General features: G+C 44.3%; 1 protein-coding gene across 3 annotated transcripts; it reads right to left on the reverse strand.

Moving 5' to 3' along the window:
* Positions 1–5,907: 5,907 nt before the first annotated feature.
* Positions 5,908–26,843, reverse strand: TCP11 (t-complex 11). 3 transcript variants are annotated; one of them, XM_060615264.3, is made up of 10 exons: positions 26,573–26,843; positions 26,312–26,449; positions 23,313–23,409; positions 17,088–17,208; positions 9,849–10,069; positions 8,760–8,896; positions 8,261–8,478; positions 8,000–8,181; positions 7,078–7,241; positions 5,908–6,339 (listed from the first exon to the last, which is right to left on the reverse strand). In XM_060615264.3, exons 2-10 carry the CDS (start codon positions 26,433–26,435, stop codon positions 6,107–6,109), a joined length of 1,497 nt encoding a protein of 498 aa, XP_060471247.1. In that variant the 5' UTR covers positions 26,436–26,449; positions 26,573–26,843; the 3' UTR covers positions 5,908–6,106. The 3 variants fall into 3 exon arrangements, with proteins under 3 accessions (XP_060471247.1, XP_060471246.1, XP_060471248.1); XM_060615263.3 differs by having other exon boundaries at positions 26,312–26,454; positions 26,573–26,663; XM_060615265.3 differs by lacking the exons at positions 17,088–17,208; positions 23,313–23,409; positions 26,312–26,449; positions 26,573–26,843 and adding an exon at positions 14,210–14,249.
* Positions 26,844–27,821: the final 978 nt, after the last annotated feature.

Below are 27,821 nucleotides of genomic sequence, written 5' to 3' on the forward strand. Positions count from 1 at the left end.
GATTATGGGCCCTAAATCCAATCACAAGTATCCTTATAAAAGAGAGGAAAAGGTGGGAATGCAAGCTGGTACAGACACTCTGGAAGACAGTAATGGAGGTTCCTCAAAAAACTAAAAATAGAACTACCCTATGACCCAGCAATTGCACTACTAGGTATTTTTATCCACAGGATACAGGTGTGCTGTTTCGAAGGGACACATGCACCCCCATGTTTATAGCAGCACTATCAATAGTAGCCAAAGTATGGAAAGAGCCCAAATGTCCATCGATGGATGAATGGATAAAGAAGATGTGGGGTGTGTATGTATATACACACACACACACACACACACACACACACACACACACACACACACACACAATGGATTATTACTCAGCAATCAAAAAGAATGAAATCTTGCCATTTGCAATTACGTGGATGGAACTGGAGGGTATTTTGCTAAGTGAAATTAGTCAGAGAAAGACAAAAATCATATGACTTCACTCATATGAGGACTTTGAGAGACAAAACAGATGAACATAAGGGAAGGGAAACAAAAATAATATAAAAACAGGGAGGGGAACAAAACAGAAGAGACTCATAAAGATGGAGAACAAACTGAGAGTTACTGGAGGGGTTGTGGCAGGGGGCATGGGCTAAGTGGGTAAGGGGCACTAAGGAATCTACTCCTGAAATCAGTGTTGCACTATATGCTAACTAATTTGGATGTAAATTTTAAAAAATAAAAAATAAAATTAAAAAATAAACTAAAGAGAGAGAGAGAGAGAGAGGAAAAGGGAGCTTAGATACACACAGAAGAGGACCATGTAACCTCCATGTGACCAGGGAGGCAGAGATTTGAGTAATGCAGCCACAAGTCAAGGAATGCCAGCAGCCACTAGATGTTGGAAGAGGCAAGGAACAGATTCTCCCTAGAGTCTCCAGAAGGAGTACAGCCTTGCCCGCTCTTTGATTTCAGCCCAAACTGACTGATTTCTGACTTTCAGGACTGAGAGAGTATATTTCTGGTTTTGTTAAGCCACTCAGTTTGTGGTAATTTTTTACAGCAGTCATAGGAAACTAATTCGTCCCTAGAGCCTCGTGCAGCTCTGCCTACACCTTAATTTTAGCCCATAAGACCCACTGTGGACTTCTTACATCCAGAACTGTAGATAATAAATTTGGCTTGTCTCAAGGCACTAAATTTGTGGTACTTAAAACAGACAGGGACTTCTTCAACTTGATTAAGAACATTTACAAAAACCTACAACCAACATTATATTTAATAGTGAAAAACTGAATGTTTTCCCCTTAAAACTAGGAACAAGGAAAGGATTTCACTATTACCAGTCTTAAAATTCTAGGAGTTCAAACCAGTGCAATAAGGCAAGTAAAGGAAATAATAGGCATTTATGTTAGAAAAGAAATAAAACTGGCCCTATTTGCAGAATACATGATTATCCACATAGAAAATTCCAAGGAATCTACAAGAAAATTAATAAGCAAGTTTAGCAAGATCACAGGATACAAAATAAATGTGAAAAAGTTAATTCTATTTCTAGAAATGCACATGTGGACACAATTAAAAGTAAAACACCGGTTAAATCACTCAAAAAAAAATTCTTAGGTGTAAATCTAACATGTTCAGGACTTATATAAAAACTACACAGTCCTAGGGCACCTGGATGGCTCAGTCAGAAGAGCGTGTGACTCTTGATCTCAGGGTTGTGAATTCGAGGCCTAGGTTGGGTATAGATATTACTAAAAAATGAAACTTAAAAAAAAAAAAAAAACAACTACACAGTCCTGATGAAAGAATAACTGGAGGGATATACCATATTCATGGACTGGAACATTCAACTTAGTAAAGGTATCAATCCTCCCAAAATTGATACACAGGTTTAAACATAATATCTATCAAAATTCCAGCAAGTTTTTTTTTTGTAGATATAGACAAGATTAGTCTACAAAAATACAAAGAAACTAGAATATCTTAATAAAAAAAAAAAACAAAAAAACTTTGAGGGGCCCCTGGGTGGCTCAGTTGATTAAGCGTCTGACTTCGGCTCAGGTTATGATCTTATGTTCATGGGTTCGAGCCTTGCATCAGGCTGTGTGTGGACAGCCTAGAGCCTGCTTCAGATTCTATGTCTCCCTCTCTCTCTGTCTCTCCCCCCCCAAATAAAATCATTAAAAAAATTTTTTAACTTTGAAAAAGAAGAATAAAGTGGGAAGAATCAGTCTACCCAATTTCAAGACTTATTATATAGCTAGAGTAATCGATACTGTGTTGTGTGGAAGAAAGACACATAGATCAGTGGAATAGAATAGAAACCCAGAAAGAGACACAGGCAAATATGCCCAACTTATTAGGTGCAAAAACAGTTCACCAGAGGAAAGACAGCCTTTTCAACAAATGATACTGGAGCAACTGGACATCCATAGGCAAGAAAAAAAAAAGTTCCTCAACCTAAGTCTCACACCTTATACAAAATTAACTCTAAATGGGTCATAGACTTAAATGTAAAACACAAAACTTTTAGCAAAAAACACAGGAGAAAATCTTTGGGATCTAGGGCTAAGCAAAGAGTTCCTAGATTTGATGGCCAAAGCACAATCCATAAAAAGAAAGCCTGATAAGTTACACTTCATCAAAATTAAAACTTTTGTGCATCAAAGGACATTATCAAGAAAAAGACAACCCACAGAATGGTAAAAAATATTTTCAAGTCATATCTGACACATCAGATCTGATTTGATCTAGTATCCAAAATATGTAAGAACTCTTACACTCAACAGCAAACAACCTAATTCACAAATGGGCAAAGGACTAAAATAAACACTTTCCCAGAGAAGATCTACAAGTGCCCAAGAAACACATGAAAAAGATGCTCAACATCACTAGTTATCAGGGAAATGTGAATCAAAACACAGTAAGATTTCACTTCACACCCACCAAGATTTCTGTAATTAAAAGAAAAAAATTACTGTTAGTGGAAATGTGGAGACACTAGAACCCTCACACACTGCTGCTGGGAAGGTAAACATGATGCAGAAACTACTGTAGAAAACATTTTAGTAGTTTCTCAATAAACACAGAATTACTGCCTGACCCACCAATTCCACTTCTGGATATAATATACTCTAAAGCATTGAAAATAAGTGTCCCAGGGGAGCCTGGTGGCTCAGTTGGTTAAGCATCTGACTTCGGCTCAGGTCATGATCTCGCGGTTTGTGAGTTTGAGCCCCGCGTCGGGCTCTGTGCTGACAGCTCAGAACCTGGAGCCTGCTTCAAATTCTGTGTCTCCCTTTCTCTCTGCCCCTCTCCCCATTCATGCTGTGTCTCTGTCCCTGTCTCTGTCTCGCCCTCTCCTTCAAAAATAAACAAAAAAAAAAAAAAAAAAAAAAAGGAAAGAAAGAAGTGTTCCAACAAAAACTTACACCAAACACAAATATTCACAGGAGCACTATTCACAAAAGCCAAAAGGTGAAAACCAACCAAATGTCCATCAAGTGATGAGTGGATAAATAAATTGTAGTATATACATATCATGGAATATTAGTCATAAAAAGGAATGAAGTACTGATACATGCCACGACATGATACAATTTAAACCTTCTATTAAGTGAAAGAAGCCAGTCACAAAAGACCTCATATTCTGATTCCATTTATCTAGAGGCAAAAAATTCATTGAAACAAGCAGAATAGTGGATGCCAGTGGCTAGGGGGAGGGGAGAAGAGACAGTGCGAACTCTGGGTGCCTGGCTGGCTCAGTCCATGGAGCATGCAACTCTTGATCTCTGGGTTGTGAGTTTGAGCCCCATGTTGGGTGGAGAAATTACTTAAAAATAAAATCTCTTTTAATTTTTTTAATGTTTATTTATTTTTGAGAGGAAGAGATTGCAAGTGGGGGGAGGGACAGAGAGAGAGGGAGACACAGAATCCGAAGCAGGCTCCAGGCTCTGAGCTGTCAGCACAGAGCCCGATGCAGGGCTCGAACTCATGAACCGCGAGATCATGACCTGAGACGAAGTTGGACACTTAACCGAATGAGCCACCTAGGCGCCCCAAAAATAAAATATTAAACAAACAAACAAAAGAGCAAGCTTCTTGAGTGTGACTTCCTTCTGAGATGATGAAAATGCTCTGAAATTAGATAGTGGTGATAGTTACACAATACTGTGAATGTACTAAATGCACTAATGGTAAATTTTGTGTATTTTTCCACAACGCTGAGTATATAAGCCCTGAAACCATTGGCAGGACAGAATCTTTCGTTATTTGGGTCGGGATCCCTTTCTCCTCTATATGGAAGCACAGGAAAATCAACTCAAAATTTCTAAGAAATCGATCATTCCAGATTTTAATTATGAAGTATAAAGCAAGGTTCTATTGTCGGCTTAGTGTCTGCACCCACCGACCAGACCTTCTCACGGGTGTCCCTTCAGAACACTTCTGCCTCTAAGATAATGAGGCTTCCAAAATGTGGATTTTTAAGAAATTCAAATTAGTCCTTGCAAATCAGAGAAATTCATCTAGGCAAGTTTCACTGTTTGTTAAACATACCCTTTTGCGGGGCTTCCCCATCCTGAGGATGTCTATCCAGGCCCTCCAGCGCTTCTGGTCACGGCTGCACTGTTGCCCCAGCTGTGTCACCCATCTAGGCTCTCTCTCTAAAAAGGAAGTCAATGAGGAAGAAGCCCTGGGTTAACGGAGTGCAAATCCCCCTTCTGTTGTTGGTCCTAGATTCCATGTGTTGCCTGCAGCTCACTCCGTTCCTGAAACGTTTTCACCCTTTGTTTCTCTTCACATTACCTGGAGAGCACATAAGTGAATTTTCATTTTCTCTTCTCCATTATTTTATTTTATTTTACTTTATTTTATATATTTGTTAACATGTATTCATTTCTGAAAGACAGAGAGAGACAGAGCACAAACAGGAGAGGGCTAGAGAGAGAAGGAGACACAGAATCTGAAGCAGGCTCCAGGCTCCGAGCTGTCAGCACAGAGCCCGACGCGGGGCTCGAACTCACGGACCCTGAGATCATGACCTGAGCCAAAGTCGGACACTCTACTGACTGAGCCACCCAGGCGCCCCTCTTCTCCATTATTTGAAAAGGGCCAATCTAAATGGAACATTTTCCTCATTTCGCTCTACTAGGTTAGGGCTGCTCTGGTGCAGCCAGCCTGAGAATGGTGGTGCTCTATGATGCCAGGGGACAAGCCCAGGCCCTTCCCAGAACCTCCCTCATTGGTGATGCCAACAGGAGCTCACAACGCACCTGCCCATTACAGTTCCAGACAGGAAGTAGGAAGAATGGAGGCTGTACCACCTCTAAATGCCCATGTCACCTCCGTAAGAACGGGGTGTCTAAGCTTAGAGATGAGAGAACAGGAAATTCACGCAGCTGGAGAACAGGATCAACAATAAACTCTAGATATTCCAGAGAGAGAAATCCCACGAACTCTGAAACCTGCCTCAACAGAATGCTTGCTAGCAGCCAATATCATCTGCATGCAGCCTCAGTTTCACCCTGCTGCAGACCTGCAATAGACTCTTACTATTTCTTGATTTCTTGTTGCATCATTTGAAATCTTCAGGGGAATCTGGTACTAGAAATGAGGTTTCTAGTAACCTATTTCAACCGCACCCAATCCTGAGCTGAATTGGACAAAAATTTCTGACTTCCAGAGAAGCCGTTATAGTCACATTTTGGATAATCCTACAGATTCTCAGAGCCCTCAGAGAAATGCTTTACCCTTAGAGAAATAATGCCAGCACCCGAGTGTCTTGGCTTCTCAGCTCTGCATGCTGAAGGGAGCCCCTGGCCAGCAGAGGAAAAGCTGGGGGTCTTTTGGCATCTCGGCTAGTTGGGGGCCCAGAGCACAGGGCTCAGCCACAGCTGAAGCACAGGAGAGTGGAGGTTTGCTTGTGGTTCAGAAGTTTATTAATGAATGAGTTTGGGCCAGCTGGTGTTTACATGCTGATCACTACAGCCCTGGGTGTACTGGCTGCAGGAGGGGAGGAGGGCTTCCTGCTCTGATGGTCAGTGGTGATGTCACCCCAGGAAAGTGATAAGGAGCTCTCCTGGGTCCAAGGCGCCAGGGCTTTGAGCTGGTGCTATCAGAGAGACTCCACTTCTGTTTCCAGTGCCTGAGTGGAAGGGATGAGGGTTTTTAGGATCTCCGTGTAGTACGGGCCAAACACCTTCTGATTGTGGTGCGTTAGGCTGACAAACTTTTGGCCCAATTCTGCCAGTTCTGCTTCAATGACGGTAAGGCCTCCAGGGAGATCTAACAGAGATCGCTGAACACCAAGGACCAAACAGCATTTGAGAAACAAATGGATCCGCTGATCTGTGAGCAGGAGACGACAGTGAGTAGGGCAAAGGCAAACAACTTTCAGGGGGCAACATTACCCCTGCAACTCTACTCACTCAAGCTCCAAGTTAACTGAGATATTTACTAGCCGACCCACTCACCCAGAGATAAGGAAATTTGTTTTGTTTGGGAAGGGGGCTGCTTTCTGGCTCCCAAGGACATAGCAAAGATCACAAACTAGTGGGCTAGTAAATTTTAGACTATTCAAAAGATTACCTAAGCATCTATCAGTAGATCCTAGTGAGTATTTATCACGAGGATCTTAGACCAATCCTTCGGATGGCTGAGGTTAAGAGCAAGGTCAAGTTCATGCCCTCCATTCCAACAGGGATAAGTCCTTGCTATGGGAAAATGTCCTCTGGCTAATTCAGCATCAATTTGTTATTGCTGGGACGTGGGGGGTAGATGTCACATGTCTTGGACTACAGTCAGGAAACGACCCAGAAGGCCAGGGATGACCTAACCAGGTTGGTTGGGCAGCATGCCATACTCAGAAGTCATGAATTCCTGGATGCAAATCTTCCTTAGAACAAGAATCAGTCTTTAAACTAAAAGGAATATCTTCTCAACCCAGCATTTTGAAAAAACTAAAGCCTAAACAGTGACTCGCCCAATGGTCATGCTTTTTATTGTTAAATGGTTTAGTAACTGACTTCCAGGGATGGGATCTACCTCTCACCAGAACATTCTCACCATCCCCACAGGCATACTCACCAATGACACTGCGGACACAGTTCTCCTTCTTGGCAATGTTCTGGAGCTGTCCTATCAGAGACGCTGTGTTTTCACTGCTCAGAGCAGCAAGGCCCATGTTCTTGAGGCTTTGATGGATTTCCTGAGACACCTGTTCACTCACAGTCTGCATAGCCTCCTCAGGCCTACACCATGAAGAAGAGTAAGCTGGTACCCAGCGGATGGCCCTGGCATAGGCCCAGAGCCAGCGAAGCCCCACACCAGGAGCTGGGCCCACTGGAGGGAGACCCCCAGATATCCTCCTGCCCTCACCCCAGTCCCTGGTAGCAGCAGGGCCCAGTGGGTAGGCTCAGCATCTTCACTACTATGCTCCAGAAGCCAACTGTTCTCTCTGATACCATGTTCTGCTTCTTAGGAAACAAGACAAACTACAAAGTCAACTCTGGACGTGAGTTTGGTATCCACTCAGAATTCTTTGGCCCTATGGAGTTTATTTATGTATGTGTATATACAATTTTAACCCTTTCTTGGACATTTTCTGTGGTCACATGTCCTACTATCACCAATTACAGTGACAGACCTGGCCTTCTGATTCCTTTGTGTCGTCTGGTGTGACCCCTGCACACAGGGGATGTTCAATCAACACTCCTGGATATACCTAAGCCCAGCTCACTGGCGTCCACTCAGCGAGACAATGACTGCTTTGTAGCAAACAAGATAATGAATCATTATGTAGTAAACTATCCTCCACACTACCCTTTTTGGAAGAAAGCTTTCTTTTTCTCTGTCACAAGTCTCAAGACCATTATGGAAAGACATCAACAGTCTTTGTGGATGGTCCCAATCTTTGTGGTCTGTGGTAGAACTGTCAGCATCATTCACGACCTGTCCATGTTCTCGTACCACAATTACCATCTACCCTAAAAAAATCTGTGCAGTTCACCTGGACTTAAACTCCTCCATCACGTCTTTGGTTATATGCTTCAGCTTATCCACAAACTGGGGTGAGCCAAACAACACGCTGCCAGAGAAACTACTGGCTACCAGCAGAACTGAGGCCAGGATGGTTAGCTGGCTCAGCTGGGACTCGAGCTCCTGCAGCTGTATTCTATCCGTCAGCAGGGTCTGGGGGAGCAGGGAGAACAGGCTGTCAGGAGATGAGGGTCCTGAACACAAAACACGGCGATGCCCTCCACAGACCTACCTCAGGGAAATCTTCATCTTCAGGGTCCCAGAGAAGGAGGTTCAGGAAACCCTGGGACAGCACCATTGTAGGGCTGAGGGGCTCAGGGCTGATGGCTGCCTCGCTCGGAGAGGAGCTGGCCACACTGGCGGAGTCAGAAGTGTCAGGGCAAGTCGGAAGTGGTGTGGTGAGGTCTGCTGCTGCTTGGGTCAGCCATTTGGTGGTGTGACTGAGGAGGCCTGTGATAGGAAGAGAGTGGGGAAGTGGGGAAATGTGTTCAGCATCCGCATCCCTAAAGCTCCAAGACTAAGGTTCTCTTCAAGATATGCTCCTGGTGAACAAATCAGAGCTTTGGTGGCAGCAGGGGTGGAGGGTGTCTGTCTCAGACAACTCTTCCTTCTCCCTCCCGCTACCTGAGGAAGAAATATTCTGCTCCCAAGAGGCAAAATACTCTCTAACATCATAGCAGTCAGACCCAAGATCATATCTTTCCACTCCTGCCCTCGAGTTATTTACATACTTGGCTGCTTATTGAGGAGTTCCTGGAACGTAGCCCGTTCATGCTGGATGGAATGTTCCTGCAGGTGGGGTTGAAGGCTCTGGATAGTGTAGTTCACCATGTCCATTTTCATCAGGCCCAGGACCTGGAAGATCCCCCTGACATAGAAAATAAAATATACTCCGAAAAGAAATCTAGTGAGAGGGGAACCTACAGAAAGTGTCATCAAATCACTGTATTCCAGAGTTAGAAGCTCTAAAACTAACTTAGTCCCACCTCCTAAGTTTACAGAAGATAACATTGTGATGAGGGGACTCACGACCCAAGGCCCAGAGTAAGTGAATGGCGGAGTGAGGAACTGGTAAGTCTCTGGACCTTGAAGCCTCCAGGCTAGCTCTCTCTCCACATGATCATTCTGTTGTCTGTTTTAAAAGGTAGAGTCAGGGACGCCTGGGTGGCTCAGTTGGTTAAGCATCTGACTTCGGCTCAGGTAATGATCTCATGGCTTCATGGGTTCGAACCCTTGCATCAGGCTCTGTGCTGGCAGTGCAGAGCCTGCTTGGGATTCTCTCTCTCTCTCTCTCTCTCTCTCTCTCCCCCTCCCCCACTTGTGCTGTCTCTCTCTCAAAATAAATTTTAAAAATAATAATAAATAAAAGGTAGATTCAGCAAAGGGGAATATACCAGCATGCTAATGAATCTTTCTGGGAATAGGGATTATAGGTGATGCTATTTCTGAAGCCATTTCTAGGCCATTCACTCCTCTCTCTCTCTTTTTTTAACTGTCTGGGTCCTGCTTTCTTTAGCTATTATACAGGAATAACCTCCCATCCCTGTCCCCTCACACTGTGAAAGCCTGAGGAAAAGATGTTTGAACACGTACTCTATATAATGTTTCATGATAGGATGTTATGTGGGAGGCCCAACCAACCTAAGGCCATTTGGGGCGGGGAAATTGCTAATAGGCGAGCAAAGAGAAAAGAGAGGAATTAGTCTGGTCTTCAGTAGGGAAGAGCCAGCCAAGACAGGGGCTATAATCTGGTGTCTGACCCCACTTTCCTGGCCCAGGGACTGAGGCAGGTTTCAAGGGACGGCAGTCAAGTTTCACACCTCAGTAACCAAACAGGGTCTGTAATGTTCTCTAGTTTCTGCACTGCTTCATCTCGAACTGGCGCACACAGCAAAGTCATCGTGTCGAGAATATACTTAGAGAGATGCGGGACATCCAGAGCTCCATGTTCTGCCTTCTGCTGGAGGAGCTCCGTGTCCAGTGCTTCTTCAATGTCACTTCTTAGGCGGTTCTGGCGTGGTAACAGCAGTGAGAGCAAGATCTGCCCAGGAAAGAAATCAAAGGGAGTCACTTTCTGTGCAAAGCCCCGAACCTTCCCTAATGGACAACCCCTTCAGTCAAGGACGTCAGCCTGTCTTTTAGGGACCAAGAAGTGGGGTCCCTAAATTTCCTAGAGAACATTATTTATCTTTGTTGAGAGGCCGATAAGAGTTCAAGGCTTTAGGGGATCGATATAGCAACAGTGCATCGTTTTCTAGGCAGAATGAGATAAAGAGACAAGTAAAATCAAGGAGTGTGGTAAAAAGAAACACCAAGAACAATATAAAATACACACATCACACAGTGATGAGGTACTCTTAAATTTAAAATGCAGACACTCCTAAAATGAACAAATCAGGAGACTATAGATGCTGGCAAGAATGTGGAGAAACAGGAACCCTCTTGCACTGTTGGTGGGAACGCAAACAGGTGCAGCCGCTCTGGAAAACAGGGCAGAGGCTCCTCAAAAAAAATTAAAAATAGATCTACCCTATGACCCAGCAATAGCACTGCTAGGAATTTACCCAAGGGATACAGGAGTGCTGATGCATAGGGACACCTGTACCCCAATGTTTATAGCAGCACTTTCAACAATAGCCAAATTATGGAAAGAGCCCAAATGTCCATCAACTGACGAATGGATAAAGAAGATGTGGTTTATATATACAATGGCATACTACTTGGCAATGAGAAAGAATGAAATCTGGCCTTTTGTAGCAACGTGGATGGAACTGGAGAGTGTGATGCTAAGTGAAATAAGTCATACAGAGAAAGACAGATACCATATGTTTTCACTCTTATGTGGATCCTGAGAAACTTAACAGAAGACCATGGGGGAGGGGAAGAGGGAAAAAAAGTTATAGAGAAGGAAGGAGGCAAATCATAAGAGACTCTTGAAAACTGAGAAGAAACTGAGGGTCGATGGGGGGAGGGAGGGGAAAGTGGGCGATGGGCATTGAGGAGGGCATCTGTTGGGATGAGCACTGGGTGTTGCATGGAAACCAATTTGACAATAAATTTCATATTAAAATAAAAAATAAAAAGCAGACATTTTTTAGATTATTTTACTTCAAAGGGTGAGGAAGAAATAGGCCAAGGAACAGTTAAGGGGCACTGGAAATAGCCTATTAACTCCAAAATGTAAGTTCCCTGTGAAAAGAGACTCTGTTCATCCCTGTACCTCTGTAACATAGAGAACATGGTGGGGGTGAGGGTGAGGTTCAACGCATACCTGTGTAACTGAGAGGAGTACTGTGTGGTACCACGTTTCCCACCTGTTCGGACTCGTCTTAAATACAAGTCTTCCACACTATCCAAATGGTCAGGGCACCTGGGTGGCTCAGTTGGTTGAGCGGCCGATGTTGCCTCAAGTCATGATCTCACAGTTCGTGAGTTCGAGCCCCACATGGGGCTCTCTGCTGTCAGTGTGGAGTCTGCTTCTGATCTTCTGTCCCCCTCTCTCTGCCCCTCCCCCGCACACACTGTCTCTTTCTCAAAAGTAAACACTAAAAAAACCCAAAAAACATGTAAATGGTAAACTATGCCAGTTACCGGCGGGAGGTTCTCAGTGCCAAGTGTACCCTCCAGGGCCTACTTTGGGAAAACAGAGCCAGGCCCTTGAAGTATTTTTACTTTGCCGGCTAGCATAATGGTAAGTCTTGTTCGCAGAGGGAGCCGGAGAGATCCTGAAGGAGGAAGAGGCCTGCCTTCTTGGCTCTGGCGGGCGCCTCCACAGCATGTTCCTGCGGTACTGTGGTTTCTCTTGGTTCACATTACTTTCTGGGTCCTTTCTTCTGATTGGACCCTAACAGATACCAAACTTGTAGCACAGGTGACGTGTGAACTCAAAAGGCCACAGACCCGTTGGATCTGTGGCGCAGGAAGCAGCAAGGACTTTAGATGCCTCAGGAAGACGTGCAAACTACAGGATGGCAGATAATCCCCAGAAAATGTCAGCAGCCTGCCACCCCAGCAAAGTTGCTAGAGCTTCGGTGGTCTGCACATTGTCTAGCTAACCCCTCCAAGGTGAAGGACAAGTCGTGGTACCTCACACCACCCACCATGAAAAAAGAGGCATAACACTTGCAGGCCTTTCTGGGTTTTCGAGGCAACATACACCACAAGTGAATTTGCTCCTGCAACACTCATCTAAGGTCACTCCTAAGGTTTCCAATTTCAAGCGGGAACCAGAGTGAGAGTAGTCCCTACGGCAGCAAGTCCAGGCTGTCATACAAGCTGCAGTACCGTTTGGGCCACATGATCCTACAGGTTCAGTGATACTTAAAGTGTCCATGGCAGGTAAGGATGCTGTTACACAGCCTCTGGCAGGCACCAGTAAGAGCATCGCAGCACAGACCTCTAGAGTTTTAGAGCGAGTCTATGCCCTCTTCTGCAAATCGCTATTTGCCTTTTGAGAAACAGTTTTTGGCTTGCCTCTGGGCTTTTGCAGAAGTAAACACCTCACCATAAGACACTCGGTGGCCAGGTGGCCTGTGCTTCCCAGGAAGAACCATGTGTTGTCTGACCTACCTAACCATATGATTAGGCCTGCACCACAGCAATCGATCATCAGATGAAATGGCCCATAGGAGACCAAGCATATACTGGGATAGGACAGATTTATGGAGCAAAATAATAGAACAGAGTCCAGAAATAAAACCTGGATATATGGCCAAATGATTTTTTAAAACAATGCCAAGACCATTCACTAGGAAAAGGACAGTCTTTTCAACAAATGGTGCTGGGGAAACTGGCAAGCTACACATAAAATAATGAAGTTGGACCCTTACCTCACATCTTATAAAAACAACTCAAAATGGATCAAAGACATAAACCGAAGAGCTAAAATCCTAAAATTCTTAGAAGGAAATAAAGGGATAAATCTTCATAATCCTGGATTTGGCAAGATATGACACCAAAGGCAAAAGGAACAAGCCAGATAAATTGGACTTCACCAAAATTAAAACTTCTGTGCAAAGGACATTATCAAGAAAGTGAAAAAACTACCCACAGAATGGGAGACTGTATTTGCAAAAGATTTACCTAACAAGGGGCTACTATCCAGAATATGTAAAGACCTCTTATAACAACAACAACCCACCCAATTTAAAAATGGACAAAGGACTTGAATCAACTTTTCTCCAAAGATGACACAGAACATGGGCAACAAGCACAGGAAAAGATGCTTAACACCACTAGCCACCGGGGAAGTACAGATCAAAACCCCAGTGAGATCCTACTTCATGTCCACCAAGATGTCTATAATGACAAAAGAAATGAAGAGCTGGGGAAAATGTGGAAAAACTGGAACTCTCATGCCTTGCTGGTGGGAATGTAAAATGGTATAGCCACCATTGAAACCACTGTTTAGTGGTTTCTCAAACAGAGTTACCAGATGATTCAGCAAGGCCACCCCTGGGTATGTACCCAAAAGAGCAGAATATAGGTGTTCAAACAAAAACTTGTATATGAATGTTCAAATCAGTACAACTCGCAATAGCAAAAATGTGAAAACGACACAAATGTCCATCAACAGATGAATGGATGAACAAAATGTAGTGTATCTATACAATGGAATTTTATTTGGCCATAAAAAGGAATGAAACTTTGACACTTGCTTACAACATGGATGGACCTTGAAAATATTACGCTACAGCGAAATCTGCCACATACAAACGGACAAATATCATACGATTCTCTTTATATGAGGTACCTAGCATAGTCAACACACAGAGACAGAAAGTAAAATAGAGGATACCAGACTCTGCAGGAAGGAGGTAATGAAGAGTTACTATTAATGGGTACAGTTTCTGCTTGGGAAGATAAGAACGTTCTGGAAATGGATGGGATGATGGTCGCCCAACATTGGGAATGTACGTGATGCCACTGAATTGTAACACTTAGAAATAATTAAGACAGTGGGATGCCTGGCTGGCTCAGTCCATAAAACATGCAACTCTTGATCTCAGGGTCATGAATTTAAGCCCCAGGTTGGACATGGAGCCTACTTAAAAAAAAAAAAGAAAAAAAAATTAAAATGGTAAAAATTTTGTTACATATGTTTACAATTTTAAAAATCCTTAAAAATACAAAGCCCCTAATAAGGCGCCACTCCCCAGTGAGGATCAACCAACCACCTCACCTGGTGGCAGATGATTTCTCTGGACCTCTTCCACCGAGGAGAGGACAGATTCATCCTCACTGGAACAGACACATATTCTGGATATGGGTGTGAACGCTTCTATCAGCACCAACATCTGTGTACTCATAGAATGTCTTATCCACTGTCCTGCCCCATCTGATCAAGGATGCATCTTCTAGCAAAGGAAGTGCAGCACTGGGTTCATACCCACCTCCCCCTTGAATCAACAGGCCTTAACTGAAAACTGGAATGGCTTATTGACTCGATTACAGCATGAGTTGAGGGACAAAACCCTGAAAGGAAGAGGTTCTGTCTGATAAGATGCAATACAGTCTTTGAATCAAAGACCATCATATGGTATAGTTTCCCAAAGCCAGAAAACATGGTCCTAGGAATCAGGGAGTGGAGGTAGGACTGGTTTCTCTTACTATCGTACCTAATAACCTACTTGGAGAATTTTTGTTTCCCATCCTGCTAACTTTAGGCTCTGCTGATGCTCAGCTGGCATTGGTTCCGGCGATCAGAAGATGTGGCTGCACCTGGTTATTCTGAGCTCCCCAGACCACTGAACCAATAGGCTGAAAAAAGGAGTTCTTCTACTGGCTAGAGCAAATGACCTGGCTGTGGAGAGGAAACCAGGTTGGTGCTCTACACAATGAGGGCAAGAAGATTCTCTGAGGTTCCTCTTGGTACTTCCACACCTAATAATAAAGGTTAACAGAAAACCACAGCATACAAACAACAGTAAATTGCTTTAAGGACTCAGTCTCTTTGGCGATGAAGGTTTGGGTCACTCTAGCATGTAAAGTAACCCAACCGCTGAGGCTCTGGCTGTGGACAAGAGAAATATGGAATCAACAGTAGCAGGAAGCCATAGGTCAACAATAGCCTTGTGACCAACTACAGAAACAAAAACTATAGATTTTCTCTTTGCCTGTTACAAGTATGGGTTTATTTGTATATGCTAACCGTGTTCTTCTCTCTCCTATTATCTTACAGATAGGTTACTGAAAGTTAACCTTACAATTTGGACTTTAGGTAACGGAATATTCAGAAGGACTGTGGCTGGATTTGAGGAGCAATACAGATAGCAATGGTTACAGTAACTGTTGGGAATGTGAGTCTCATTTTATGGAAAGAACGAGAACTTGTAAGACAGCTGTATCTTAATAGGTAGAAACAGAGTTCTTTTCAGGAATTTGCAGTGTGTGTGGAAGGGTGCATGTGGAAGCTGAGCGGCCACAGGAATGGAATGTAACATTTGTCAATTTATTGTCTCTCAGTTCCAAGTCCATGATTTTTTTCTCTGCTCTGAGAAAATGAGTAAGTCCCTTAAATATTTTTCCTTTACCAGGTGGCACAATGTTAAGCCTCATCTGTAGAGGGCACTATTAGTTTTCTGCGCTGCTTAACCAATTAGCATAAATTTAGAAGCTTAAAACAGCACACACATTTCTCATCTCACAATTTCTGTGGATCAGGAGCCCAGGCACAGTTTAGCTGGGTCCTTCGTCCAGAGTCTCACAAGGCTGCGGTCAAGGTGTTGTCTGGCCTACATGACCATTTGGAAGCTGCACTGGAGAGGAAGCTGTCACCAGGCTCATTTCCAATTGCTGGAAGAATTCGTCTCCTTCCACCTGTAGACTTGAGGGCCCCAGCTTCTTACTGGCTGTTAGACGGATGTTGTCCTTAGATCCTAGAGGCCACCTGCATTTCCTTGCCATGAGACCCTCTCCATGGGCAGTTCACAACACACCTGTTTGCTTCTTCAAGGCTGCAAGAGACTTTCTCCAGTCTGCTAAGATGGGGTCTTTCATAGTGAAATGCATTTCTAGGACAGACATCCCATCATCCTTGCATATTCTATTGGTTACAAGCAAGCTACAGATCTCGTCCACTCAAGCAAGGAAAGGGGATTATACAGAGGCGTGGATCACTGGGGGACACCTTAGGATGTGCCCACCACATACTAGAAAGACACTGCAAAAGGCGAGAGCTTCCCTTCCTGGTTCTGGAATCCTCACTTGGCATTATGCAGTGTGTGTGTGTGTGCGCGCGAGCGTGTGTGTGTGTGTGTGTGTGTGTGTGTGTGTGTGTGTGTGTGTGTGGCTTTGCCAGGAGCTGGCTCCCACAGCCTGAGTGGCTTCTCTGGGGCTCAGTTCCTGCAGAGCAAGTGTCTACCTGTCCAGGGCCAGGCTCCTGCTGCAGCACCCAGGTCCTGCAGTGCCCAGTGGTCAGCAGCCCACAGGCTGGTAGCCTCCCCTGGCACAGCCATAGGAGCATAATATATTCTCCTTAGATCTGATATCTTAGTATACTTTAGTTTTCTTTGCTTCTCACTAGTTCAAAGATCTTGTTTCTCCAATTCCGTGTTACAATAATTTTTTTTTAAGTAGGCTTTATGCCAGTGTGGAGCCCAACACGGGGCTTGAACTCACAACCCTGAGATCAAGACCTGAGTTGAGATCAAGAGTCGGATGCTTAAGCAACTGAGCCACCCAGGTGCCCCATAATAATTTTTATATTAAAACTTCCTCGTTGAGGGTGCCTGGTTGGCTCAGTCAGTTAAGCATCTGACTTCAGCTCAGGTCATGATCTTACAGTTTGTGAGTTCAAGCCCTGCTTCAGGTCAACAGAAGTCCCCTTCGGTTGAGCCCCGCTTCTCTCTCTCCTTCTCGCTCACTTGTGCCCTCTCTCTCTCTCAAAAAAAATAAGTAAGTAAATAAAAAACTCCCTTGTTGAAACTGTGTGATTTCCATCTACTGGTTAGACTGATTCATGGGCCATGTTCAGTTAGGATCTGCTAGCCACTGACATTCCAATGACCTTGGAGATGTCTAGGACATTCACATTTACAAATGGAAAGTCTGTCACTCACCTCTTTAATTTCTTTCAGAAGTTCAAGAGCACAACTGAAGTCTGGGGGAATAGCTGACAATTGTTCTTTAAGATGGTCCCAAAAGGCATTATGCATTGTCTCCTTGACCTTGCCTTCCAAACTGTAAGAGGGTTAAATGAGCAAATTACTTTCACTACCCAAAAACTGTTATAAGGTCATTATCTCCTAAGCCCCAAACAAACAGCATTTGATATGACAAAAGACGATTATACTGGCAGGGAAAGGCCAGGAACTGTGTTTAGACTGTAGCAAAGTTGACAAGCTGGGGCCAGACTCGGATGTCATCAAGGGCATCAGTAAAAGCTCTCAGAAGGGCTCTTCATGATTCTAAGCAGCCCTCCCCGCCCTGCAACACAAAGAATCCTGAAGACATGTCAGGCCAGCTTTAGCACTGACGTTGCATCTAACCTAGATAATATGTGACTTAGTTTCCATTTGTGTATACATACAGCGATGAACTAAATGATCTTTTATTTTCTTACAGTCCTAAAATGAAAAACAGGATTTTCCTTCTTTGATAATACTCGAATATACGTATTTCCAAATCAACAGATCCAAAACTGAATTTGCTATTTTTTTAAAAAAATTTTTTTAACGTTTATTTATTTTTGAGACAGAGAGAGAGCATGAAAGGGGGAGGGGCAGAGAGAGAGGGAGACACAGAATCTGAGGCAGGCTCCACGTTCTAAGCTGTCAGCACAGAGCCCGATGCAGGGCTCGAACTCATGGACTGCGAGATTGTGACCTGAGCCAAAGTCAGACGTTTAACCGACTGAGCCACCCAGGTGCCCCATGAATTTGCTATCTTCCCTCCAAACCTGTTCCTCCTGTATTCCCAATCTCACTGGTACTACCAGGTAGCCAGTCGTGAGGGCCAGAAAGATCCATCATTTCTTTCCCTTAAAAAACAATAACAACAACAAAAAAAAACAGAAGCAAAGGCAACTCCATTTAGAAAGACCAGTCTTTTCAGAATGTGGCACTGGAACAACTGGACAGCCACATGCAAAAACAATGTGTCTAGACACAGACCTGGTACCTTCCACAAATGGATCACAGGCCTGAATGTAAAATGTAGATAACACAGAAGATAACACAGGAGAAAATCTAGGTGGACTGTGCATTTGGCAATGACCTTTTGTATTTTTTATTTTTGTTTTTATTTTTTTAATGTTTATTTTTTTGAGAGAGCGAGAGAGACAGAGCACAAGTAGGGGAAGGGCAGAGAGAGACGGAAACACAGAATCTGAAGCAGGCTCTAGACTCCAAGCTGTCAGCACAGAGCCCAACGTGGGGCTCGAACTTGTGAACTGCAAGATCATGACCTGAGCCAGAGTAAAATGCTTAACCAACTGAGCCACCCAGGCACCCCTGGCAACCACCTTTTAGATAAAACACCAAAAGCAAGATCCATGAAAGAAAAAAATTGAAGTTGGAAAACTTGTGCTCTGTGAGATACGCTGTTAAGGGAATGAAAACACAAAGCACAATCTTTGCAAAACACGTATCTGACAAAGAACTAGTATCCAAAATAGACAAAGAACTCTTAAAACCCAACAAGAAGAGAACAACCCAGTTTTAAGACAGGGAAAGATCTGAACAGACACTCAAGTCTGTTCGCCAAAGTTGTCATGCAGATGGCAAATGAGCATATGAAAAATGAGCATACTCAACATCATTTCATCAGGGAACTGCAAATTAAACAACAATGACGTAACGATACACATCTATGAGAATGCCCCAAATCCCAAATGCTGACACCACCAAATGCTGGTGAGGATGTTAAGCAACTCTAAGAACTCTCATGCATTCCTGGTGCAAAATGGTACAGCCCCTCTAAAAGATGGTTTGGCAGTTTCCCACAAAATTAAGCATACTCTTGTAACTGTGCTCTTCCATATTTAAGCAAATGAGTTGAAAGCTTACGTCCACACAAACACTTGCACAGGGAGGTTTATAGCAGCTTGATTCGTAATTGCCAAAACCTGGAAGCAACCAAGACGTCCTTCTGTAGCTGAGTGGACAGACTGTGGTACAACTGGACAACGGGATTTTATTCAGCATTACAGAGAAATAAGCTACCAAGCCCCAAAAAGACATGGGAGAATCTTACATTTTTTTTTTTAACATTTATTCATTTTTGAGGGACAGAGAGAGACAGAGCGTGAGCAGGGGAGGGGCAGAGAGTGAGGGAAACACAGAATCCGAAGCAAGCTTCAGGCTCTGAGCTGTCTGCACAGAGCCCAACGCAGGGCTCGAACCCACGAACTGTGAGATCATGACCTGAGCCAAAGCCAGACGCTCAACTGACTGAGCCACCCAGGCGCCCTGACATGGAAGAATCTTAAATGCATATTACATAATGAAAGAAGCCAATCTGAAAAGGCTACATATTGTATGATTCCAATTATAGGACATTCTGGAAACCAACAGAGACAGTAAGAGGATCAGTGGTTGCCAAGGATTCGTGGAGCAGGGACTAAAGGGCGAACAAGTAGAGCACAGGGGATTTTTAGGTCAGTGAAATCACTCTGTATGATACAAAAATGGTGAATTCATGACATTACACACTTTTCAAAACCCATAGAATATATAATACAAAAAATGAACCCTAATGTAAACTATGGACTTGAGTTAATAACAATGTATTAATACTAGATCACCAATTGTCACAAGTGACCTATTACAAGATATAAACAATGGGGCAGAAGAGGGGCTATGTGGGAACTTTGTACTTTCCAATCATTTTTCTGGAAAACAAAACTACTTTAACAAAATGTGTTGGGGCACCTGGGTGGCTCAGTTGGTTAAGCATCCCACTTCAGCTCAGGTCATGATATGGTTCTTGAGTTCAAGCCCCACATCGGGCTCTGCACTGACAGCTCAGAGCCTGAAGCCTGCTTCGGATTCTGTGTCTCCCTCTCTGCCCCTTCCCCACTCATACTCTCCCCCTCTCTATCAAAAATAAATAGACATTAAAAAATTTTAATGTTTATTAATTAAAAAAAAGAATGACAGGAATTAATTTTCCTCTGAAAGTTTATTTAAATGATGTCTCTAAATCTACAGAGTTAGACTCATAAGAAAAGGAACCATTTGAAAAGTCTGAGGCTGTACCTAGTCATTGCCAAGTAACTATTGGTTTTCTTGAATTAAACATCCACCCCCCCCGAAAAATACAGTAGTCATGCATGCTTCTTGTAAAACAAAAATTCAGCAATACAAAGATGAAAAAGAACAAAAAGTCAAAGTTCCTCTCCCAACACACCATTCCCAATCATCAGAGGTAACCAACTATAATCTGTCCAATGGTCTAAGGTGCATTAGAATTGTTCTCAACTCTTTTCTCCTCATCCTACTTAACCAATCCATCTCTGAGTTCCATAAACTGTGCATCTTAAATGTGTCTGAAATCCATTCCTTCCTCCCAGCACCTCTCACCCAGACGACTGCAGTAGCCTATTCACTGGTCCCCCTGCCTTCAGTCTTGTCCCTTGTCAATCTGTTCTCCACCAATTCATTCTAAAATCAAGGACTTCTTGGGGCGCCTGAGTGGCCCAGTCAGTTAAGCATCAGACTCTTGATTTCAGTTCAGGTCATGATCTCATATGTCAGATGGAGCCCACGCTGGGCTCTGCTCTGGGCAAGGAGCTTGCTTAAGATTCTCTCTCTCTCACTCTGCCCCTTCCCAATATGCATGTATGCACGCTCTCTCAAAAACAAAATAAAATAAAATAAAATAAAATAAAATACTCCTAAAATTCAGTTCTGATCACGATGCCATGCTCATTTAAAGTCCTCTAGGGGCTTCCCCTCATCAGCAACGTAAACCACTACCTGGACCCATCTGAATATTGTTCTGTCTCCTTTCTCCTTTTCCACTTTATCTCCTCTTATCTCATAGTATGTTGTGCTCAACCACACCAAGGTACTTGTAAAGAACATACTATATTCTTGCCTCTGACATAGTTTCCTCGGCCAGGAGCATTCTTTCACACCTAGACCATCTGGAAAGTATCTATTCCACTTCTAAGACTCAGCTCAAATCTTCATAAGCAACTCAAGTCTTCCTCTGTGGGCCAATCTTCTCTGACCCTCCTTAAGCAACTGAGGACTCTCATGAAACTCTATATACACAACTATGAGTGAATTTACCAGTCTTTACTGTTATTCAACTGTCGCTCCTACAAAAGCTTCCTAACAGCAATGACAGTACCTTATTTATCGATATCTCTATCTCCAGCACTCCCCATTTTTGCCTACCACATAACGACTCAATATAACACCTATTGAATGAATGCCCAAACATGGGATTTCCCTTCGGAATGTGCAATTGTCACGAACACCATCCTATGCACAAGGGAAGCCAATTGCCAATAATGAGTGACCTCTAACTGTTATTTCAACCTTTTTCCTGATATGAATTTGGTGTTACCTTACGTGAAAACCCAGCTCTGAATCATAGTATTTCCCCTGTTTCATTTCTCCCTCTGGCATCTCTTCTATCCACCCTCCCCCCAACTGTCTCACTACTGCCCCTTTGGCAGACCTTCACTCCCAGTTTCATTCTTTTCTCCTCCCCTTCAAGCAACAAACACATCTAAGCAGTGAGAGAGATGCTAGGAAATGTGGATTTTGGTGAAAACCCGTTCCCATAGAAGCTGTGCTTGGCATGGACCCCCACTGGTACCAGGCAAGGGCAAATCAGAGCACAGAGAGGAGGGAGGGGAACAGCCTGTGACAGAGAATGGCCCTTTAGTCACAGATTCCCTGAAGCTGCCACATAACAAAACCAGTTAAGGAAGCTAATCACAGCTGCCCTCACATATCCATTGGTGGGAAATTAGAACTGTTTTAAAATCTGACACCGATTTTACCCATTCAACTGCCAATAAACCAGCAGAGCCACTTAATTCACACTTACCAGATGGTTCTTATTTATTACACTGCCAATATAACTAACAATCAAAGTGAAGCTTGACGGAGGTGGGGGAGCATTATTTATCAACAGAGTTCTGATCCCGATTCCTAAAATAAACTGATTTATGAGCCGGCCAAAAAGACAATTGAAAACGCCACTATGAGAAAACTAGTATTTTATCTGTGCCTGTTTAATCTGTGGTCACTTAAGAGAGTAATTGAAAGGAGCTATAAGGTAGGCAGCCGGGAGGATGACCCCAAAGATCTAGGATTCCTGGCATTCACACTGGTGTCATCTCATGTCCGGAGGGTGGGCTGGGCTCAGCACCCACCTTCTAGCAAACAGAACGCAGCAGAGGCAACAGGAGGCACTTCTGAGATGAGGCAACAAAAGACTGTGGGTTCTGTCGTGGGCACCATCTCTCACACCCTTACTCTCTCACTCAGAGGGAAGCCAGCTGCCACGTGGCAAGAAACTGAGGGGGGCTCTGGCCAGCAGTCAACACATTGACCGCAACGTCATGAGAGGGAGACCTTGAGCCTGAGGCCCACGGTTAAACCACGCCCATATTTCTGACCCACGCAAACTGTGAGAGCACGAACATGGTTTTAGCTACCAAGCTTTGGGATCATTTGATGGCCACAATAGCCAGCCTACAGCACAGCCAGCAGCACAGGCTGCTTCCTCCACACCCATCAAAGAAGATCTGAAATCCACTCTATTGATATTTTATTATTAGTGGGGGGTCCCAAAATCAACATTCCAATAGTAATTACTGTGGTTGATTCACTAAATAACATTTGCTTCTTGACTCTCTAATACTAATAATTACTCTTCTGTTTAAATTGTTGAGACTTCTTAAAAAAAAAATTTAAAAAAAAAGGGGGGGGGGGCGCCTGGGTGGCTCAGTCGGTTAAGTGTCCGACTTCGGCTCAGGTCATGATCTCGCGGTTCGTGAGTTCAAGCCCCGCATCAGGCTCTGTGCTGATGGCTCAGAGCCTGGAGCCTGTTTCAGATTCTTTGTCTCCCTCTCTCTCTGACCCTCCCCCGTTCATGCTCTCTCTCTGTCTCAAAAATAAATAAACGTTAAAAAAAAAAATTAAAAAAATAAATAAATTGTTGAGACCTCTTAAGGTTTATATTCAGACACTGTATTTTTTCCAGTTTTATTGAGAAAGCATTGACTGTATTATTAAATAAAAATGCTTCAAGTCTGGTCAGAAGACATTAGTGCTAAAACCTATGGCAGGATGAATAAAATGGGAAAATCAGAAAATCAGTACCTGCTTGGAGGTAAAACCTTTTCTTCCATGCGGAAATCACGATTCATTCCAATATTGTTGTTCAGCTTAGAAACGTTGTCAACTGTATCTATTGGACCTGTGATACAAAGAATTTATGGTGTACATCTGAAACCCATGTTATGCATCAACTCTATCTCAATTAAAAAAAAAAAAACAACTTATGGTGGACACAAGCCTAAATTTCTATTTTATTCAGAGATTCACTCTGAGTAGGCCCCAAATTTAGATTCATCAACTTGATCTTACACAAACTTCATTCAACCATTCTAGTCATTTCTGTTTCCTGAACTCCAGGCCCTGTGCCTGTAGTCGGGCATGTTGTAGCCAACTGTCCTAGGCCTCAGTGCCTCGCGGAATAGTCCAGTGTGGGGGTAAGGGAGGACAAAGAAGCTATTTTACAAATAACAAACAAGCCAAATGATTATGAAAGCAGCAAAGAAACAATGATTCGTGATTTGCAAAAATAAACATTTATCTAAGGGGACTGAGTCTACTCTCCTCTTCCAGCCTCTGATGAGAGTTAACATATCCATATAGATGGTACTGAGTTGCACCAATGTCATTTGGTCTCATAAAGCAGTAGCTCCCAGATGTTAGGATTGCACAGACTAATCACATTTCCAAAAAAGACTTTTGAGCAACGGACAACTTTTGTTTTGCCAAGTATGGACAGTGAGACCAGCAACTAAGCAAATAAAAAATCCACTCTACCACCACCAAGCCATCATTTCATAACAGAATAACCTCTAAAAAACAAACAAACAAACAACAACAAACAAAACAGAAAAACCAAAAAAAAACATAAGAACAAAAAACCAGAACGGGAATATTGTCAGAATAAAGAGTAGTCCTTTACACTGAATCAATTTAGCTTTAGGAAAAAACTCATTACAACATCTTTATTTTCTTTCACTAAATATTGCTAGGAATTTTGTCACAAACCAGCACTAGCTGTTGGGAACCACTGCTCTAAAGTCTTAGCACAGACCCAGCTGACAACATTCTCACATAACAGGCATGAGAGTTATAATGATCGCTTGTATGTGAAACGAAGCTGCACACAGCTAAGTCGTATTTTCCCATTCTCTTTCAACATCACTTCATAATTTGTTTCCAGCAAAGTCTCGGATTCCAAGATGTGGAGCAGATATGAATGAACTAAGATTGGCCATGAGTTAGTTGATCTTTGTTGAAGCTGGGTGATGAGTAAATATGGTTCATGATACTAGTCACTATACTTTTGTAAATGATCCAGTTTTCCATAAGGAAGAAGATTCAAAATGTAAAAAGGAGGGGCGCCTGGTTGGCTCAGTGGGTAGAGCACACGACTCTTGATCTCAGGGCCAGGAGTCTATTAAAAAAAAAAAGAGGAAAAAAGGAAAGACAGTTATTGTAGAAAAAGGGTTACATAGGATGCCTTTATTCTTAGGAAATACATGATGAAGTTTTTAGAGGTAGTCATTATTCTAATTCTCAGCAAGAAAGGAAAAAAAAATGCATACATATATATGAGACAGAGCAATGTGGCAGAATGTATATATAGAGAGAGCAATGTGGCAGAATGTGTGTGTATATATATATTCAGCAAAAAAGAAAAAAATACATAAATATATATGAGAGAGAGAGAGAGCAGTGTGGCAGAATGTTGACAATGTGGACATCGACTGCACTTTTTGTTTACTTTTCAACAAAGTTGAAATATCTCAAAATTCAAAATTAAATAAAAAATTTATGGGTAAAAAGGTGATCACAAATTTACCAAAAAGCCACTGAGCCCTTGCTTAGGTAAACATAAAGATGAAGTGAACCTTACATGCAGGGTTGGAAGTTCCCTTTATTTCTGCAGCCCCTCTGAAGTCCTTAGGGTCAGCCAAAATGGCAAAACACAGTCAAATATGTAAATGGACCATCCCCTAATTCACTAATGCGAAATGAGAAGAGAACATCTTCAAAGGGAGAGTGAGCTACAGCAGCTTACTGAAGGACTGAAAGATCACACAGAGAAACACTTTCCAACTACAAGTCAAAGTTCATAACATTGACAAGATTGTTGTTGCTCACGAGTTTGGTGGCGCTGTGCAACTCCCAACAGCTGTAAAACTCAGGAAAGGGGCGGGCCGAGAGAGAAATGAGAGGTAAAATCAACTAATGCAGATTTTTAAAATCCAGCCACCTGAAGAACTTGTTTACACTGTATTTACAAAATACTGACTTCCACCCCCATATCAGATTCATAGCTAAATAAATTTCACCGCACCCAATTTGCCACTTTGGGCCCATTCTGTTAGCCAGCAGCGCCCCCATGTGGCTATAGGAGAAACAAGTGTAATTCAACTTAGTAGCAGGGCGTTCAACTAATTTTTCCCATTTCAATCTTCAAGAATTTAACTCAGGTTAAACTCTTGCATGTGGACAGGTCTTCGGAGTGATGCCTGTTTAAATTCTCCAGAGATTATCATAAGAGAAATGCAGGATGCGTCCTAGTGAGGCTGGACCTACCGAAGTGTGGGAGAGCCCTTGTGACCCAATAGGAACATAAAAGTACATCTATAGTACAGAGCTCAAGCACAGGAGCCCAAAGCAGTAGTAACCTCTTGAGTCAACGAAGCGCCAAAAGAACACAATTCCATCTGGGATCACTTGGGTCCTTTAAAGCTACTCCAAGGGTCCGCCATTTTCCACTTACAAATTCAAACTACAACGACAACGGCTGTGAACGAACACGGCGTCAAATCTTGTCAGATTCAAGTAATCACACCTGGCTCACTTCTTTTAACTGGAACAACAACTCTTTGAAGACCTTTGGGTCATAGGGGGCCTAGGGTCAGTGGGCAGAGACTGGGTGGTGGGAGGCCAGGCGAAGGGGACCCAAAGCAAGAGGGACGGGAGGACGACAGGAGGATCGTGGGCCCTTCCTCTCCGCCGGCCCCACACTGGGCGCCGGCCGAGCGGCGAAAGGCCGGCGGGGCGGGACCTACAGGGAGGGTGGTCCTTGGGGCCGCTCTCGTTTTCCCCGGTCGGTGCTGAGGCTTCGAGCTTGCAGGACCCGCACTCTGCATCGCCTGTGTCCTTCAGAGGCACTTTCTCCTTGACGTCCGGCATGTTGCGGATGGAATCTGGACTGGGAGAAATGACGCGCCGTTGGCGTCGGGGAAGGGGACTCTCCAATTGCCGACCAGGCAGCTGAAGCCTGGCCCGTCGCGCCCGACCCGGACAGACCAAAAGAGTAGGGTGGGCACCTTCGGGGCCTCTCGGGGGACAGACGGGACAAAGGAGCCTAGAAGAGCGGTGCGGGGAACCAGAAGTCGGGCTCTGGACGCGCAACGAGGAGGCAGCAGGCCGAGATGCGGGTGGCCCTCCTCGTCCGGGTCGACCGCCGCAGGCCCTCTCAGGCTCCGGCAGCAGGGGGAGCTCTCGGCGATCCGGCTCCCGTCGCTCACCTCCTCCCCGGCTACCCGCGGTCTGGTCTGGGGTCAGGGCTGCGGCCGCGCAGCCTCCGGGCCCGGGCTGTACCACTGCGGCGGGGGGGCGGGCAGCCGGGAGGGGCAGGACGGAGACGCGGAAGCGACTGGTCGAACCCCTCGCGCACCCCCGCCCGCCACGCCGGGGGCGCTCGGTGGGAGAGTCGGGGATTTGAGAACGAAGCGCAGCCCGTCTCCTGGGGCAACGGGCGGGATCACGTGCCCACCCCGCAGTCGGCCGCCCGCCGCCCGCCTTGCTGGGGCCGAGGCGTTCTGGCTCGTGCTGGGTCGTCGTGGGCACGAAGCCCATCAGACCCTGCGTGGTCGCTGGGGTTGGTCTCTGCCTGGCATCTCCGGCTCCCTACGAAAAAGATCACCTGGAACTGCTTAGGGAGGGAGGGGCACTGTGCTTTGTTTCTCTTCTGCCTGCTCTCATAGCCCGAGAAACAACCACACCCAGGAGGGCGGTTTCTTTTTGAGAGAGCAAGGCCATGCTACCATTCTACAGGTGTGGAAACCGAGACTCCTGGCCAGGTCTATTGAGGTCCAGGTCCGTGGAGGCATGGGAGCTGGGCAGCAGTGAAGGCTCTTCCACTGAATTCTTGGCCTGGGCTCATCCTGGACCTGGAGGGCTGGCCCTCGCTTCTGGCTCCAAGTCCGTTGGTTATGGGTCTGCCCTGTTGCCCCTGGAGTGATGTAAGGACCTGGAACGACCACCCTCCCCTCCAATCCCTGCACTTTGAGGGGAAAAAATGAAAAGAAAGCATCCACTCCGTACACCCCTACCCCTCTTTATTAAATGACTTTGTTTCTTACAACAAAAGCTTGATTTAAAGTAATAAAATAAAACATGAGATGAAAGTATTGCCTGTAAGAAATCAAGTTATTATAACCCTTGCTTTGTTAGTGTGGAATGTGGCTTTTTCTTGCACAATTCATGCATTTTGAAGGGGAAAATTATGAAAAGGCCCAAGAACAGTTCTCTCTCTCGTTCTTATCTCTACACCTAAATAGGGCTTGAACCCAT

Source organism: Panthera onca, chromosome B2 (assembly GCF_046562875.1).
Source record: "Panthera onca isolate mPanOnc1 chromosome B2, mPanOnc1 haplotype 2, whole genome shotgun sequence".
Lineage (NCBI taxonomy): Eukaryota > Metazoa > Chordata > Mammalia > Carnivora > Felidae > Panthera > Panthera onca.

What these genes read in the sequence shown, in the direction of transcription:
- TCP11 (XM_060615264.3), bottom strand. Translation starts at nt 26,435, where the DNA reads ATGCCGGACGTCAAGGAGAAAGTGCCTCTGAAGGACACAGGCGATGCA. An exon ending in TTCTGAAAGAAATTAAAGAG is followed by an intron (nt 10,070 to 17,087) that starts GTGAGTGACAGA and finishes TTTCCTGGGCAG; the next exon opens with ATCTTGCTCTCACTGCTGTT. An exon ending in AAGATGAAGATTTCCCTGAG is followed by an intron (nt 8,182 to 8,260) that starts GTAGGTCTGTGG and finishes CTGCTCCCCCAG; the next exon opens with ACCCTGCTGACGGATAGAAT.